The following is a 16,606-nucleotide window of genomic DNA, read 5'->3' as shown; positions in this document are numbered from 1 at the left end:
GCAAGCCTCGGCGGCGGCGGAAGAACGACCGGGCGAGCGCGCCGCTTCCCCGCAGTCGGCCCCGCCTCCCGGCCTGGCCCCGCCCAGAGGGGAATTGCGCCGCCCCTCGGGCCTGCCGCGGACGCCCGCGCAGCCGCGCTCCCCCGGCCACGCCCCCACGTGCCTTCCGCGTGACGCCAGAGGCCGCGCGTCCTGAAGAGCCCGCCCTCCCGCGCCCCTGGCCAATCAGCGGCCCGGCCGCGGCAGCCCTGGCCCCCGAGGGGCCCGTCTGGCGCCAGTGGGCGGGCTCTGCGCTTGGACACGCCGGCCGCGAAACAGTCAACACCCCCCACCCGTGGTGGGGAGAGCGTAATGTGGCCTTTCGGGGCGCTGGCGTGATCCCTAACATTCAAACCCTGAGTACCACGAGGGGAGCACCCCCAAAAAGTATAAGAGAGGAGCATAAAAATTCTGCTCCTAGGAATACGCCGCTCACTCTTGAGGGGCAGAGCAGTGTCAGGACTCTCAAGCCTCAAGGTTACAGCCCATCAGCCTTTCTAGTGGACAGCAAAAGGCTGGCTGCAAACCTCTCACTACTGAAGAATCTGTAACAGGGTGTGGGCCATTCTGCCTCGCTACCAAATTCTGACTGTGTCACGAGGTACCCTGGTTCATTCAAAGCAGACAATACGTAGAACCGCATGATTGTCGGTGTTCCCAGTACTTGACCCATATCTCACTTTTTAAATTTTAATGCTGGGGACCCAATACAGGGCTTCCACATGCATTCTCTCCGTCACATGCCCATCCAAGCCTTCTGTTTCACGTGGGCCTTTGTGAAATCTATGTGCACTCACACATTACATTCACATGCATTTTTAAAAATTTTATATGAAGAAAACTTCATATACTGATAGTTGGGTTTATTCCTATATTTCAACACTAATCTTACCACCAGCACCAAATTTCCTCCACAAGATCCTCCAGCACCCTCCCCCACAACCTGCCCCGTTGCCAGGCACATTTCAGAGTTTTGTGGTTGAAGTTTAGATCTCATGTTTCAGAGTTATGAGCCTGTGCTTTGGATATATTATTAACACTCTTCCACATTCCTGGTATAACCAAGGCCACCCCTGGCCCCTGTGTTCCCCCATTACTTCCCTTTTTCTTCCTCCTTCCTATGCTCTTTAGAAGTGCTCCCTCCACTGTGTATTATAAAGGGCCAATAGGAATGAAGTGACATCGATTAACTTTTGTTATTGTCTCAAAGGTGAGTATGCTCGACAGAACAGCTGGAAATTAAGAAACTCTAAATTCCTTAAACTCTGGCCAACTTTTACCCATGGCTTTTTTCTACCCTGGCTTTCCCCAGTGCAAGCCTGATATTTGTGAAACAAAAACATCAAACGCCAGGAGGACCAGGGACTGAGTGCATATCAGAACCTAGGTCCAATCAGAAAACATCAAACCCCAAGCACCACCAGGAGCAACCTCAAATAAACAGAAGAAAAGAAAGCTTTTCTAAAAACAACTAATTCTGAAGTGAAGGGCTTCTTACCTACTACTTTGGAAAACAGTGGACATCCTGGAAAAAGAAAACCCCTATTAGTCTCCCTCCAAAGTCATCAAAATAGGGGCCCAGGTCATTGCAGTGGGTATTAAGGCTTACCTGGCCCTGAGGTGGGGCCATGTGGTGCCAAGGCTGGAACCGAGGCTGCCAGTGGTCAAAACCAGCCTTACCCTGAGGTGTTTACCAACACTGGGTTCTCTCTTGAACATGTTTCTCTCTCATATCTCTAAAACTCTTTCAATAAAAACTAATTTGCGGGGCCGGAGCAATAGCATAGCGGGTAGGGCATTTGCCTTGCACGCAGCTGACCTGGGTTCGATCCCCGGCATCCCACATGGTCCCCCAAGCACCGCCAGGAGTAATTCCTGAGTGCAGAGCCAGGAATAACCCCTGAGCATCGCTGGGTGTGACCCAAAAAAGAAAAAAAAAACTAATTTGCTTCATGTTTTTTTTTTTTTATAAAGACTTAAGGAACCTTCCCTCTCTGGTCACTGACTGCAATCCACTGTGGATAACTACAATCCTCTGCTTCCCTGCAGGAAAAGCACAGAACAGGAAAGAGCTGCAGAGGACCCTCCCTCACATGCTCAAAGGCTACCTCCAGGCAGCAGAACCAGAATTGTGGAGCGTGCACAAGAGGTTGTTTTGTTTTCTGCAATTTTACCAAATTAGTTTTAACTGTGGGCTGGAGCGATAGCACAGCAGGTAGGGCATTTGCCTTGCACGTGGCCGACCCAGCAGACCCGGGTTTGATTCCTCCACCCCTCTCAGAGAGCCCGGCAAGCTACCGAGAGTATCTCACCCGCACGGCAAAACCTGGCAAGCTAGCTGTGACGTATTCATTATTCCAAACACAGTAACAAGTCTCACAATAAAGACTTTACTGGGCCCACTCGAGCAAATCGATGAACAACAGGACAGTGGGTTTTAACAGTATTTTGGTGGAAAAGTCTCCAGGAGTCTCTGTATCAAGTCATCTGTCAGTAGTAACCCTTTGACTTCCTCCTTTCCAATATGGATGCTCCTTTCAATTTTTCTGATGAGAACTTCCAGTGTGATCAAAGTAGTGAGTAGGCACCCACCCTGCATAGTTTGTGTCTGAGAGGGAAAACGTCAGGTCTTCACCAGTGGGTATGATTAGTGGATGCCTGGGTTTGTCTTTGCGGCATATCCCGTACCTGCCTGTGGTGTGTAGAATCCCACAGGACACTTAGACTCCATGTATGGAAATGGCAGTATTCTATTCTGATGAGGCACATGAGGCTGACTGGCAGGACACCCAGGCATCTCTGCATCCTTGCTGCAATCCCGCTTAATCCTTATTAAGGGCTCATTGAGTTTGTTTGCATTTGTCCATTGAGGAGACAGGCCTACACCTTGCTTCTCTTGTGACACCTCACTGGTTTTGATATCGGGGTAATACTTGCCTTGCTGGATAAGTGACCCCCTTTTTTTATTATTATTTTTTTTTAGTGAAACACCATGAGGTACAGTTATAGACTTATAAATTTTTGTGCTTGGGTTTCAGTTATACAATGATCAAGTACCCATCCCTCCACCAGCGCCCATCCTCTACCACCACGGATCCCAGCATCCCTCCCACCCCCCATCCCCCCCATCCCCCCCTGCCTCTGTGGCAGGGCGTTCCCCCTTGTTCTCTCTCTCTTCTTTTGGGTACTGTGTTTTGCAAGAGAGGCATTGAGTGGCAGTCATATTTGGAAGTGACCCCTTTTTTGTCTTTTGTTTTGGCACCATGCCAAGAGTGCTCAGCCCTTATTCCTGGCTCTGCTGCTCCTGGTGGGCTCAGGAGACCATATGGGATGCTGGGAATCTAACCTAGGTCAGCTGTATGCAAGGAAAGAGGTCTTCTCCTTGCTTTTGAAACTTTCTTCATGTCTACTGTCGGGATTAATGTGCATCCTTGATTTTTCTGAATGCAGTGGCCATTGTAAGTGGGATATTCAAGTTCCCTTGATATGTCTCAGCAACACTGGCAGACCCAGGTTCGATCCCTGGCGCCACACCTGGTCCCAAGCAACTCCACTCCCGTGAGGTATACATGCATAGGGTGCTTCTTGGTCACAAGTATCTCCTCTCTTGTCAGATTAACTGCTTGTGGCTCTATTTTGTCTGGAGTGAGGGTGTCTTCTGCTAGAAGTAGAGCGCAGGGCCATACCATGCTTTTCCACTGCACTGAGTTCAGTGACGCCCTTTATGTGCGTGATCCTCACACTCCCAGCGCCAGAACGACTCTCGACTCCTCTCCCAACAGCCCTTTCTCAGTGTGAACGGAGATGCCCTTAGTAGCTGGCTGCTTAGTTAGTAATCACTCCTCAGGAACTAGGCTTTTTGCTCTTTCTTACCAATTTCTACTGAAAAACTACTTGTAGACAGTCGTAAATTTGTCGCTTCTTTACTTATGCTTTTGGGTGTTCAAGCGCCACAGGCAGAGTCAATCTCAGCACAGATGCTCTGCACCAGCTCTGACTGGTCGCTGTCACCTGAGGTGGTAATTAATGTGTTTTTTTGTTTCGCTTTTTGGGGTCACACCCAGCAATGCACAGGGGTTACTCCTGGCTCTTCGCTCAGGAATCACTCCTTGCAGTGCTCAGGGGACCATCTGGGATGCTGGGAATCGAACCCGAGTCGGCCGCGTGCAAGGCAGATGCCCTACCTGCTGTGCTATCGCTCCAGCCCCTAATTAATGTGTTTTGATAGCAAAAGCCAACAGCCCTAGAGTACCCAGGTGCCTGACCACTGCAGCAGCAGGGAGATGCTGACCCCTGAAACATGCTCTTGTGACCTCCACTCTTAAGAAAAACCTTACATTATACAGAAACCGCACTTCTAACTTTTTTTTTGGTGGGGGGATCTCATCCTCATCAAGTCTGAACTACATCCCTGTCCCAGTGCCTGACTTAAACTCTGTCATGTACCCTTTTCAAGTTTGTCTTCCATAGCCAAAGTCAACCACAACGTGTTCTGTACAGGATAAAATACTATACATTTTATTTGCAAGAATGTCTTTTTAAAACAACATGTACAAATGGCATGAGACAGTAGTGAGCCTTTGCCAGTAAGCGCTGAGAACCATTGGTGCTGCTGGGCCTAGACAGTCAGAATAAATACGTGTGCAGAAGGGCAGTAGTGACCAATCCACGGGAACTCAGCCCCGTGCTAACATGTGCAAAGTTTCCATCTGCCTGGAGGGACGGCCCTGAAACAAGACTCTGGACAAAATCTGTAGCCACATAGAGGCCTTTAGGCAAAAGCCAAGCTAGTGAACATCCCTAAAGGAAGAGCAGGGTCCTGCGGGGTCAGGGCCGCCCCGGAGTGAGGGTAGTGGAATTGAGGATCCGAGAAGCAGCATCAGAACTGGCAGCCTTTGAAAGCTCCTGCTGTTAGGAAAAACACCGGTGAGTCTGGGTCGCAGCCGGGACAAAACCCTCTACCTGGTGGTTCTGAGCTGCCAGTGTGAGTCCCTGAGATAGTGCCTGTCCCTGGGGCCTGCTGCTGATCTGGTCTCATGCTGGAGCCCACAACAGAAATGGAGGGAATCAGAGAGATAGGTTAGTTCTTCCTCGTAGGGGGGCTGACTCAGCTCAAGGTGTCAGAAGAATGAGAAAAGGGGGATGCAGCCTGGAGGGGTTAGTGAGGAGACTCAGGAAACGCCCAGTGGCCCTGCAGGCAGCATACACCTGGGGCGCCCCGGTTGTGCTACACACAGCAAAGTCTACCTGAGCTGGGGTAGGGCTGAGAATCCAATTCAAGTCTGAGCCAGTTTCTTGTTAAATTAGGGTTTAGCCAGACGGTCAGTGTCTGGAGTCCACACTGGCCAGTACTTCAGCAGTTACGGTTAGTGGAGCCCATGGCCAGATGGGAGCAAAGCCAGCAGGTGAGTTTGGAAAGGGAACGGGGACATGCAGGGGTTCCATACAGACCTGAAGCCCAACAGTGGAGCTGTCAGAGAGGGGTGGGTCCTTCTGAGAACAAAGAATTCAGACTGTTATCGGGAACCCCACCAGGAGAGCAGCAGCGCCTGCAGCCAGGGCAGGGGGCCTGGGGCGCCTCACGGTCAGGGAAGGAAGGGATTCTCAGCCTGTCCTCAGCACTGCAGCCCCGGGAGACGCCCCAACTGTGTGCTGCTACCCAGAGACCGGCAGACGGTAGGTAGGAGAAAAGTTTGAATTACCGCAAACTCAGAGTAGGTGCTGGCAACAGAGTTAAGGCTGAAGTTGCGCTGCAGGGGGGCTGGGTTGGGGTACCCACCGCTCAGAATGTCGTTGAGCTCCAGGTTCTCCTTGTTGGCCCTGCCCCTCGGGGTGCGGGGGGTTTTCTTCCCCAAGCAGGTAGACGGGAGCAGCTGTGGAGAGGCAAGGCCATGTCAGGCTGGGCCACCTGTGACCCCCAGACTGAGCACACGCGTCCCCACTTCTCTCTCCTGGGCTCTCTGGGCAGATCCACCAGCTCACACCAACTCAGCGCATCAGTAACGGATCCTGGACCAGGTACACAGCTGGAATACTGACCTTGCTGCCCGAAGGTGGGAACCACGACCCGGGGGAGTGACACACCGTGCCTGAAACACCAGGCCACGGGCTGTTGGCCGCAGCGCTCGACAGGGTGGTGGCGTTCAGCTAGGAGACCAGAGGGACAAGTGAGACACCATCAAGCATGCCCACACCCTGAAGGGGAACGGCAGTCTGTGAGGCGTGTCAGAAGCCGCCAAGTTTGCCTCCTCTCCTAACAGACCCGTCACATCACTTGTAGGTGTTTGCACTGTGTGAAAAGCTGATGAGGCTCAAATGTGGCCACTTTAGCCCCCACCAGGGCAGGGTTCTCAGAGCCTCACTGTGGGCTTTTTTTAAAATGTTCACCAGATTCTTACTAGAAATGTTAGTACTGTTGTCGCTGCGCTATCTAAACTAGATAGAGTCCAGGAGATTCACTAAGAGGAAACTACTAAGCAACAGTGTATCAAGAAGCTAGAATAGAAAACCCCAAGAATTTGATGATACAGAGATCTAACAGTCGCATAACAGGGCAGAAATCGACCTTATTTTGTAAGACGCCCTTTTCTTTCGGTTTTTGGGCCACACCTGGTGAACGCTATGGGATGCCGGGGACTGGACCCATGCGAGGCAAACACTCTGCCTGCTGTGCTATCGCCCCGGCCCGCATGCCTTATTTCAGAGAGGCACACCTAGCGTCCTGAGCTGGACACGCGCCCCCTCCGTTCCTGCCGGATGGAGCCCAGCCAGCCATGGCCTACCTTGCGCACCTTGCTCGGGGTGGTCGGGACCAGGCCTCTCCGCTTGCTGGGCGCGCTGCCGTACAGCATCTCGGTCTCCGTCTGCATCCTGTTCTTCAGTTGCTACGGAAAGGCGGAGGAGGTGAGGGTCCTGCCCTGCAGCTGCCCTCCTGCGCCCTCCCCTCGGGCCCCGCTTAACTCTTTCCTGCTTGGCTCGCTCCTTCTCCAAGCGGTGCAGCTCCCACTGCTCCGTCACGTACTCCATGAACTTCTGCCCCTTCACCACAAACTCTCTCTCATGCTCCTTCTCCCACATCTCAATCTGTGCCTTCAGTTCCTCTTCCAGCTAAGACCAAACAGACACGCATATGACTTGTCTTCAGGGGACCTTTTAGGAGATCCTTTCATGCAGGGCCCCTTGGCGAGCAGCAGCCTGATTTCTGCACTAGACAGAAAAAGGCAGGTAGCAAAGACTTCCAACAGGACTCAGAACGTGGCTCAGGTGAAATCTCTTTCCGGCCCCGGGGAAAAGGTGCTGTTTTTTGCTTTGTTTTGTTTGGAGGGGAGCACAACAACAAGTGCTCAAGACTTACTCCTGATGGGGCTTGGGGGACCACTTAGGGTGCTGAGAATTGAACCCTGTGCATGGTATAGCCCTTCTTGCTGTACTATCCTCTGGCCCCTAGGGGAAGTACTTGAGGCTTGGAAATGGCACTGCTGAAAGGCTCAGATCTGCACCACTGCCTGCCTGAGCCTTGGAACGGATGAGGTTTTCAGTGCTCGGTCACAAATGGTTCAGTTCGATACACCTTTGATGTGGGATCAGCCTTCCCCAAAACCACCTTACCTTAGGGAGGGTCTTTTGGAGCTTGGCTCTTTGCTTTTCCTCTTTTAGCAGATTTCCTCCACGGTTTGTAAATCGACTGGGATCTGAAGCTTTTCTCTGGAAAAAGGAGGGCGGGGGGGTCAGACCGGTCAGCTCTGGGAGGGGACTGAATGCGGGGGAGCCCCGGTCTGTGGCATGTGCCCATCACAAGCTCACTGGCAGACAGCTTAGGAGCAGACCGCTGAAATGTGCCATGATGGGGCTTAACAATTTCCTGGGCCTTACTGACTTACAACATGGGGTCTGCTCAGCCACTGTCTGACCCTGTGCACAGTGATGGCGAGCACTGTCTGTGACAGTAAAGGGGACGGAGAGGCAGAAAAGTTGAGTAACAATCTAGGGACACTAGAATACAGCGGGCCAAAATGGGAGGTGCCCACCTTCCGAGCCACAGTCTGGCTCCATCTTTTTTGTTCACTTGATGTCATGTGGTTGACTCTGCTCTACAGAGTCCTCAGTTTCGCCATCAAGTTCCCCCATCAGACTCTCCCTAAGGGAACTGTGCATCAGTCAGTTCTCCTGTGGATCCCAGGTCAGGAGGGATGCAGGGTCCACAGGTCCCTTCTTGTGTAGGGAACCCCAGAATAGATACCCACACTGGGGCTAGGGACCCCAGTGCCTGCAAGTGCAGTGTCAAGAGGGAAGCGCACAGACACCCACGTGGGGTTTCTCTCTTGGATGTTCCTAGGTAATAACCTCAGATCAGCTGCATCCAGAGATTTAACACAAAAGACAGGCTGTGGGAAGCTGGGGAGGAGCACAGGGCTAGGAGTTCAGCACAGGCTGGGTTTGGACAAAACGGGAAAAGTGGAGCTGTACCTCAAACTCAAGGAAAAGTCTCCAGCTGTCTTCCCACTTCTTAATCCCGTCAAAGAGTTCCTTGTGAACCTCATAGTAGTTTCTGAGCTGCACAACCTCGATGTCATGGAGCTGGAGCAGACCTTCCGTGTAGTCCTCTGCTGGGGACACAGGGCAGGAGCAGCTCAGCACTCGATCAACCCTGTTGTCCCCCACGGAACCCCCCAGCTGAGAAAGTGAGCAAAGCATGATTCAGCTAGCACATGCCACATGCATGCTGACAAAGTCAACCTAGGCGACGCGAACCAAGGCAGGAAGGTTCTATCACCTCAAACCTTGCCCTTACGGTTTACTGGGCCTGGTGACACTGAAAGCCTCTGAAGCACCGTGGTCCCAGCCTGAAAGAAGCCTCTCGCTTGCAGGCAAGCAGAGGAGTTTTTATTTTCTGAGGGGGCACCTGACAGTGCTCAGAGGGTCATCTGGGATGCCGAGGGATTGAACCCACGTCAGCCTATGTGCTACTCTGAAGGGCTGGACACTGCAGCTGGCAGATGGACAGCACCTGCCAACCAGGCAGCAGAGAGCTGGAACATCTAAAAATACTGGTGTGTACCCCCACATGCAGGGGCACCCTGACCAGGCAAGGGGACGGGTCACACTCAGCACGCACCTTCATAGTATGGTGCGAAGGCACACCTCTGCTCCTGACTGTAGAAACACTTGTCCCAGTACTGTGCCAGTTCCACTCGGATGGCCTCAATCACCTTCTTTATGTTTTGCCTCTTGAGTTCTTCCAACCGATCCACTTCTGATTGGAGCTGAGCGAAACAAAGTCATGAAGATGCCTCAAAGATTGACTCGCACGGACTCACGGATTCAGTGCACACAGCCACACAGCTAGAGGAAACAGCCCTGCCTGCCAGGCCACCTTTTCCTAGCACTGCCCGGGTGTGGGCACAGGCACCAGGCTGAGGCGGCCACGTTCTCGGGGTTCTTACCACTTTCCGGACCTTGCTCTTGGACCCCGTCATAACCGTAGCCATTGTGTCCCTCTCTTCTTCAGGGATCTGCAACCTGTTCCAGAGCTCTCGGATCCGAGTCCGCAGCCCCTCACAAGCCGCTTCATTCTGTGACTTGCGTGTTTCCAGCTGAAACAGAAACCTGGTTGTTGCAAACCAGCCATGTGGGGAAGCAGGACCCCCATGCCCGAGGGAAGACATCCCTCTATTTGGGAAGGGTGCTGAACAGAATCCAAGCCACAGGATTTGAACTCCTAATGGCTTTTGGCCCACTCCAGGGTGACTCCTGGCAGTACTTGGAGGAAGATGAGGGGCCCAAGATTGAACCTGGGTTTCCTGCACGCAAGGCATGAAAAGTGCTTGAACCCACTGAGCTATCTTTTCAGTACAAGATTCACATTTTCAACCAAAAAATGCTTGAGGCCACACCCAGCAGTGCTCAGCTGTCATACCTGGTACTGCTCCAGGGCCAGGCCAAAACCAAGCACTTTCACTCCTGTGCTTGCCCTTGGTGCAGCCAAAAATTGTTTTTCAATTAAAGCTAAGCTAATTCAAGTGACTAGTATTTCTATATTATCCTAATTCTCTTTTTCTTTTGGTTTAGGGTATTTTCAGTGATGTTGAACAGCTGTTCCCCGCAGTAAGGAACCATGAAATGCCAAGGAGCGTGTGCAAGGGGAGAACCTAACCCTCTGTACTGTGTCTCAGGCCCTCTTTGGGGGTGGAGAAATTTAGGGCCCACTAGGGGTGCTTAGAGGTCACTCCTGGCAGTACTGTGTATCAGGGATCGAACTGAACCCTGCGAGTCAGTGTCCATGCAAGGCAGGTGCCTCCAACTCTAGAAGGAACCTGTGCAGGTCCAACTTCCTGGCCACACTCAGAGATCCTCCCCACTTGGTGCCCAGAGGTCACTCACACCTGGTGGCCTCTGGCCCACCAAGCATGTGCTCTGGCCCACTGAGCTGTCCTGCCCCTTTCTCTTAGTTCACATCAGTTCCTTTAATACCCAGGACTGGGTTGATTACCTGCTGCAGCAGCTTCTGCAGTGCAGCGATGTTCTCCAGGGACAAGCAGAAGGCATCCTCATCTTCGCACACCACGTCGCGCTCAAAACTCGTGTCGGGTGTGTGGTCCAGCTCCTCCATGCACAGTATGATCTGTCTCTTGATGCTAACAAACTCCTCCTGCCGCGAGACCTGTGGAGCACAGTGATCAGGACGCCCCAGGACTGGAACCAGGGCACATGCCAAGTCCGTGTGCGAGAACCTACCTTGGTTTCCCTCAGAGTCACTAGGTGTTGCCGGAACCGGTTCAGCTCCTCAAGGCTGGGGACCGCAGCACCACCGATATCAAAGTGAGGCATACAGAGCACATCACACAGCTCCTGCTCCTGATCCTGTAGGACTTTGAGTTCTTGCTTCCGCTCCTTCTTCTTCTTCCGCATCAGTTCCACCTGAGTCCGCAGATCCTTCTCGAGCTGCAGAATGGTTGTCTCCCCCTCTTCCTGCATGAGACAAAAATTCACAGCAAGGGCTGCAGAGTACAAAGAGGTCCGACTCAGAAGGAAAATAGCTCGGCTCAGTACCAACAGATCACGGCCCACTAATGAGGTGTCCAGGCCCCGAAGAAATGTTCAGCCCTGCAAGGAAATGGTCAGGAGGCGGGGCTGGAGTCAAAGGACAGCAGGCACAGTGCTTGCCTTGCATATGGCTGACCCAGGTTCAATCCAGCCACAAGTCACCATGAGTGCAGAGGCAGAAGCCCTCGGCAACACAAGTCTAGGTTCTCTACCCTGCCAAAATATTCAAGCCTCCAGAATCCTCATTCCTCAAGCACCAGTCTAACAGCTCTGCTGGTTTTGAGCCCGACCATCCTGTAATCTGCAGCCCTCAGTGACTGCTGGCTCGACCAAAGTAAGATGCATGCACAATCACGGGGTGGGGGGACCATGAACAGCACCTCTAAGACAATCCACAGAGGGGACTCTGAGGAACACCACACCTGAGATAATCCACAAGTGGGGGCCGATGAACATCATCCCTAAAATGATGTGAAAGTCATGGCCAGAAGTGCGATCCTGGCAAGCACAAGCAGGACCTGGGCTGCCAATGAAGAGCGCTGCCCTGGTGAGAGGGCCCTGAACCCTGCACTAAGCCTGGCAGCCCCAGTGAGCACCTGCCAGTCCCCCATGGCAGCACCAACTGTGCCAGGCGAGGACAAGGTAGCAGGAGATGTCTGGTGAGCAGAGGCACCAGGACATAGCTCCCGGAGCTGCAGAGCTGCTTCAGGCTTTGCTACAAAGTGAGCAGAAGGTTCAGGGGAGCCAGTATCCTGACCCAAGAGAATCTCTTGCTCTCTTCATTTATGACAGCAAAGAAGGGCATTCTCATGTCCTGGAAGTGAGCTTTTTCTCAGGAAAGCTGACACATCAGGTAAGGGAGACGTGCCCGCAAGCCTGAGATGCTGCTGGTACCTGGATGGGCTCCATGCCCAGCTCGCTGCACAGGGCACTCAGCTCCTTCTGGCACAGAGAGATGCTCTTGACCAGTCTGTCTTTCAGGCTCTCCTCTTCTGCGATCATCATGTCCAGCAATCCCTGCAGAGAACGCCCTGTCATCCATCTGCCTCTATGCACGGTGCTAGGGCTGGACCCCAGGCATCTGTTACATCTATGCAGCCCCCCCAAACCCTATCATTCCAGACTCTTGCCCTTCCCCTTCTGTGTGGCTGGACAAAGGGGCCACACCCCTGGAATATATGGAGCCTGGAGTATCAGAGGCAGCGGCACATGGGAGGAACCAAGCTTGGCCAAGAGGGGCAGTACCAGATTCAAGTTCTGAGCTCCCCAAGGACCTGCAGACCAGCTCAGCGCACCCACCTTGATGTGCTTCTTCACCACCTCGGTCCGCTGGAAGCGCTGCTCCTCAGGGATCCCGATCACCTCCCAAATCTCGCGCAGGCGAGCCAGAGCCTCCTGGAGACACAAGATAGACTCCCCGGCCAGCACCTCACTGAAAGGCAGAGATCATGAGGCTGTGGGGCTGAGCAGGACTTCAGAATTGGGGGCTAAAACCTAAAATACACCTTACTGAGCCGGATCCCCAGCTACTCATAGGCTCCCCTGAGCCCCACCAGGAGTGATCTCTGAGCTCAAAGCCAGGAGTAAGCCCTGAGTACCACTGGGTGTGACCCCCAAAACAAAATACTAAAAAAAAAACAAAATTAATTTATTAAATCCAGAGCTAGTTCAAAAGGCTAGTGTGTTGTTTTCAATTCAGAAAGCACAACAAGGGGCAACCCCCTCAGCCCAGAACGACCCCTGAACTACAAGCTCCTCAGCTGGTGTGCCATTCCCCTCCTCCCCAAATAAATGCCCTACCAGAGAGATCAGGGAGATCTGAGCGTCTCTGGTTCCGCCCCAAGCATGGAGCAAGTAGGTGTGGTCCAAATAACAAATCAAACACCTCCAGCAAAGATCTAGATTATGAGAGACCAGAGAGACAGTACAGCAGGAAAGCCTTTCATATGGCCAACTTGGGTTCGATCCCCAGAATCCCAGATGGTCCCCTGAGCACCACAAGGAGTAACTCCTGTGTGCAGGGCCAGGAGTTACCCCTGAGTATCACTGGGTGTGGCCCAAAGAGAAAAAAAAAGCTTAGATTTCAGTTGATACACCACTGCACTGTAAGCCCTCCCTGGGCAGCACCAGGGCCAGGCACGTGGCGAGACACTCCTGAAGGCTCTCTAGTCTCCTCACAGCATGGGAAAGAGAAACAGGGATCCCCAGCCCCCACCCCCCCAAGAATCCCAGAATTCTCTCAGAGCTAAGAGGAGTGCCCTAGCACGACTTCCACCTCCCCTGTGACCCAGCTGCTGGACCCTAGTGCTTCCTCAGGGCGCCCACACAGTGCTCCTTTCTGATGTAACCCCCCACCCGCTCTGCGGACTGTGAACTTGCAGGCAGCATCCCCCACATCTCCATCTCTGGACTACCAGACACTTACACACAACGATGGCCTGGCACACTGGCTGAGGCCGAGCATGCTTCAAACACGAAGCTCCCCTCAGCTGCTCAGGCGGCACAGTCCAGTGGTCTCAACTCTATTTTTTTTTTACCTTGGGGCCGCACTCAGTGATGCTCAGGGTTTACTCCATGCTCTGTGCTCAGGGATCACTCCTGGCAGGGCTTGGGGATCATATAGGAACCCAGGTCAGCTGCGTGAAGGCCAAGAGCCCTGCCAGCTGTCCTATGGCTCCAGACCTTTCTCGCTGTTCTAAACAATAGAAAACCTGGCGCACAGGCAAAGAACCCACACAGATATTTTCCCAAAGACATAAATGTGAACAAAAGACCCTCAACATCATAAACAACCAGAAAACGCAAACCAGAAGCACGTAGAGATACTTCACAGCTACTAGCTTGGGTGGAAGAAGATAGTGGAAACCACAGGGATAAGGATGTGGAAAGACATAAACCACCATGGCCCCATGGGGACAGGAGACTAGGGTAGCTCTTGGAAGAACCTGGCAGTGCCTCAGTAGGGGAACCAGTGTTCCCAAACAATCCGGCATTCCCACTCCCAGGCACATGCCCCAGAGAAATGGAAATGTGGCCGCACAAATATCCACAGCAGCGTCACTGTTAACAGCCAAGAAGTGGACACCCAATCAGCCACCAGCAAAGAAAAGAGAAATTCCAGTCAATCCTGAAAACAGCATGCCGTACAGAAGTCAGTCCCAAATGACAGCCGACAGTGAGCTTACCATGGGTGGGGGACAGACACTGGGGGCATTGTGGGGGGATGCTGCGTATAAAATCAAGACGGCTACCTCATGTATGAGTCACTTAAACGGAATATGCAGAAGTGGCAAATAGGTAAGAGAAGTGAGCCGCTCTGAAGTGGCACTGAAGGACGGAGGTGGGAAAGACTGACTGCTGACAGAGCTTCTGAAGGCTGAAAAAGCCTGAAAATTAATCTTGTAACAGCTGTATTACTCTGAATACGCTGTAAAATATTAGTCATTACTCTAATGACTAATTAGGTGTGCTGATGTCCAGTAAAAGGTGTGCACTTTTTACCAATCAAGTCTATAGTTTAGTTAACGATCACATGGAAGTTATACAAGAAAACTTATATTGAAGATCAGAAGTATAATTGGCAGGTTTTGGACTTGTGATCATCACACTGGACACGTTTACTAGTCAAAAAAGAAAAAAACTCTGGAAAATGACATTACCTGATACCACATGCCTGGGGCAGGGCTGTCGCTCAAGCCGATCCCTGGAACCACTTGAACTTGGAGCGCGCCAGGTCCACTCTGGCATAAGTCCCTGCCCCAATACCACTGGGCGTTGTGAATTCTAAGGTGCCCACCAGGGACACCAGATGTAAATAAAAGTGTGTATGGGTGGGTCCTTTGGTACAGCACGTCTGGTGGCAGATCTTTTAGGGGTGATACAATGAACAGTGAAGCCTGAACCAGGTAATTATGATGGCGGCCCAAGAGAAAGTATATTTTAGAGTCAGTCAACTCCCAAATATTAGGAGCAGAGCGCTACTGGTCTTTCTGTGCTTAAGCAAACAACATTCTCCTAAGGCAAAATATAAAGGCTATGGGGGAAAGCAAGCAAGCAAGCACCGCAAGCACAAAATCCAGAGTCGCCAGAAGGTTTGAGGCAAAGCACAACGGAAAGGCTAAAGGTCAAAGATAAACTGGGGGACTAGGGGTGCTCCTGAGAGCACTGCAAGCTTCTCTAGGGGGAGGGAGAGGGGCATTCGCTGATGAAGTCCGTCCCTACGTCCACTCTTCCACTGATCCACTGACCGAGATGCTGCCCCCCGGAAGCTCATCTGCGCCTGGGAGGGGCAGGGCTCCGAAAGCGCGGGCCAGCCCTGCGGGAAATGGGACTGTGCCCGCACTCTGGTGCGTCCCCCCCGGCCCCCGACGGGAGGGCGCCCACCCTGCCCGTCCAGGCGCCGCTGCGGTCCGTCTCCGCACTCCCCAGCCGGCCTGGCCCGTCCACCACGGCCACCGAGGACGCCCGAGGCCGGGCCGTCGGTGACCGCTCGGGGCCCACCCGTCCCGCGTCCCGCACCTCCTCCTCATGGCGGACGCTCCTCCCGGCCGGCCGGCCGGTCCTCGAGCTGTTCTGCCGGTGCCCAGCGCGCCGCGCCCGGACGCAAGAGCCGCGCTGCCGCCGCTTAGCTGCTCCGCGAGCCGTTAGCCCCGCGGGACATTTGAAGCCAGCGCGGAGACGGCGCCGGCCCGCGATTGGCTGCCGGGCGCGCGGGTCCCGCCCCCGGCACGGCCGCGATTGCGCACTGGGCCCTGGCCCCGCCCCGGCGCGACTGCGACTGCGCGGTGGGTTCGCGGGCTCGGGCCCCGCCCACAGCTCGGATTCAAAGCGCGTGGCGCCGCCCTCGGGACCCCGGGGAGGGGTGGGGATGGGCCTGGGTCCGAGCCGGGAGCTGCCGACGGAAAACCCCTGTCGGGCTGGCGCCTCTGCGGGGCGTCCACAGCAGCCCCCTGCGCACTCCTGACGCGTTCCAGGAAAGGGTCCCAGGCGGTCCGAGTGGCCAGGGGCCGCCGCAAGGGCCGGGTACACGCCTCACCCCCAGGCAGCGCCCTGGCCGCAGGAGCAAGGAACTGCGCGTGGACCCAGACAAATCCAGATCTGAGGTCCTTCCCGACTCTCGGCTTGGAGGAGGGAGGCCCCGGGCCCGGAGCGATGGTCCGGCGGGGAGGGCGCTTGCCTTGCAATGCGGCCCACTGGGGGGTTCCATCCTCAGCAACCCTTGCAGTCCCCCAAGAACCGCCAGGAATAAAGCCTGGGCGCGGAGCCAGGAGTAACCCTGGGGAGTTGACGGTGTCGCTGGAACCACAGAATTTTTCAGAAAAGTGTTTTCCCTGGGAGTGGTTGTCTTTTAAATTTAGTTTTATTTTTTAATTTTTGGGGTCACACCCGGCGATACACAGGGGTTACTCCTGGCTCATGCACTCAGGAATCACTCCTGGCGGTGCTCGGGGGACCAGGTGGGATGCTGGGAATCGAACCTGGGTCTGCTGTGTGCAAGGCAAAGGCCCTACCCGCTGTGCTATTG

General features: G+C 53.7%; 1 protein-coding gene across 2 annotated transcripts; it reads right to left on the bottom strand.

The window, feature by feature from the left end:
* Positions 1-4,643: 4,643 nt before the first annotated feature.
* On the bottom strand, positions 4,644-15,660 carry PRC1 (protein regulator of cytokinesis 1). 2 transcript variants are annotated; one of them, XM_056114240.1, is made up of 14 exons: positions 15,601-15,660; positions 12,382-12,514; positions 11,977-12,099; positions 10,774-11,007; positions 10,529-10,699; positions 9,483-9,632; positions 9,155-9,302; positions 8,506-8,642; positions 7,648-7,743; positions 7,000-7,146; positions 6,822-6,923; positions 6,079-6,186; positions 5,742-5,912; positions 4,644-4,947 (listed from the first exon to the last, which is right to left on the bottom strand). In XM_056114240.1, the coding sequence occupies exons 1-14, from the start codon at positions 15,609-15,611 to the stop codon at positions 4,867-4,869; spliced, it is 1,812 nt and encodes a 603-aa protein (XP_055970215.1). In that variant the 5' UTR covers positions 15,612-15,660; the 3' UTR covers positions 4,644-4,866. The 2 variants fall into 2 exon arrangements, with proteins under 2 accessions (XP_055970215.1, XP_055970213.1); XM_056114238.1 differs by lacking the exon at positions 4,644-4,947 and having other exon boundaries at positions 5,237-5,912.
* Positions 15,661-16,606: the final 946 nt, after the last annotated feature.

Source organism: Sorex fumeus, unplaced genomic scaffold, assembly GCF_029834395.1.
Source record: "Sorex fumeus unplaced genomic scaffold, SorFum_2.1 ptg000024l, whole genome shotgun sequence".
Taxonomy (NCBI): domain Eukaryota; kingdom Metazoa; phylum Chordata; class Mammalia; order Eulipotyphla; family Soricidae; genus Sorex; species Sorex fumeus.
This window is presented reverse-complemented; position numbering and strand designations above follow the sequence as displayed.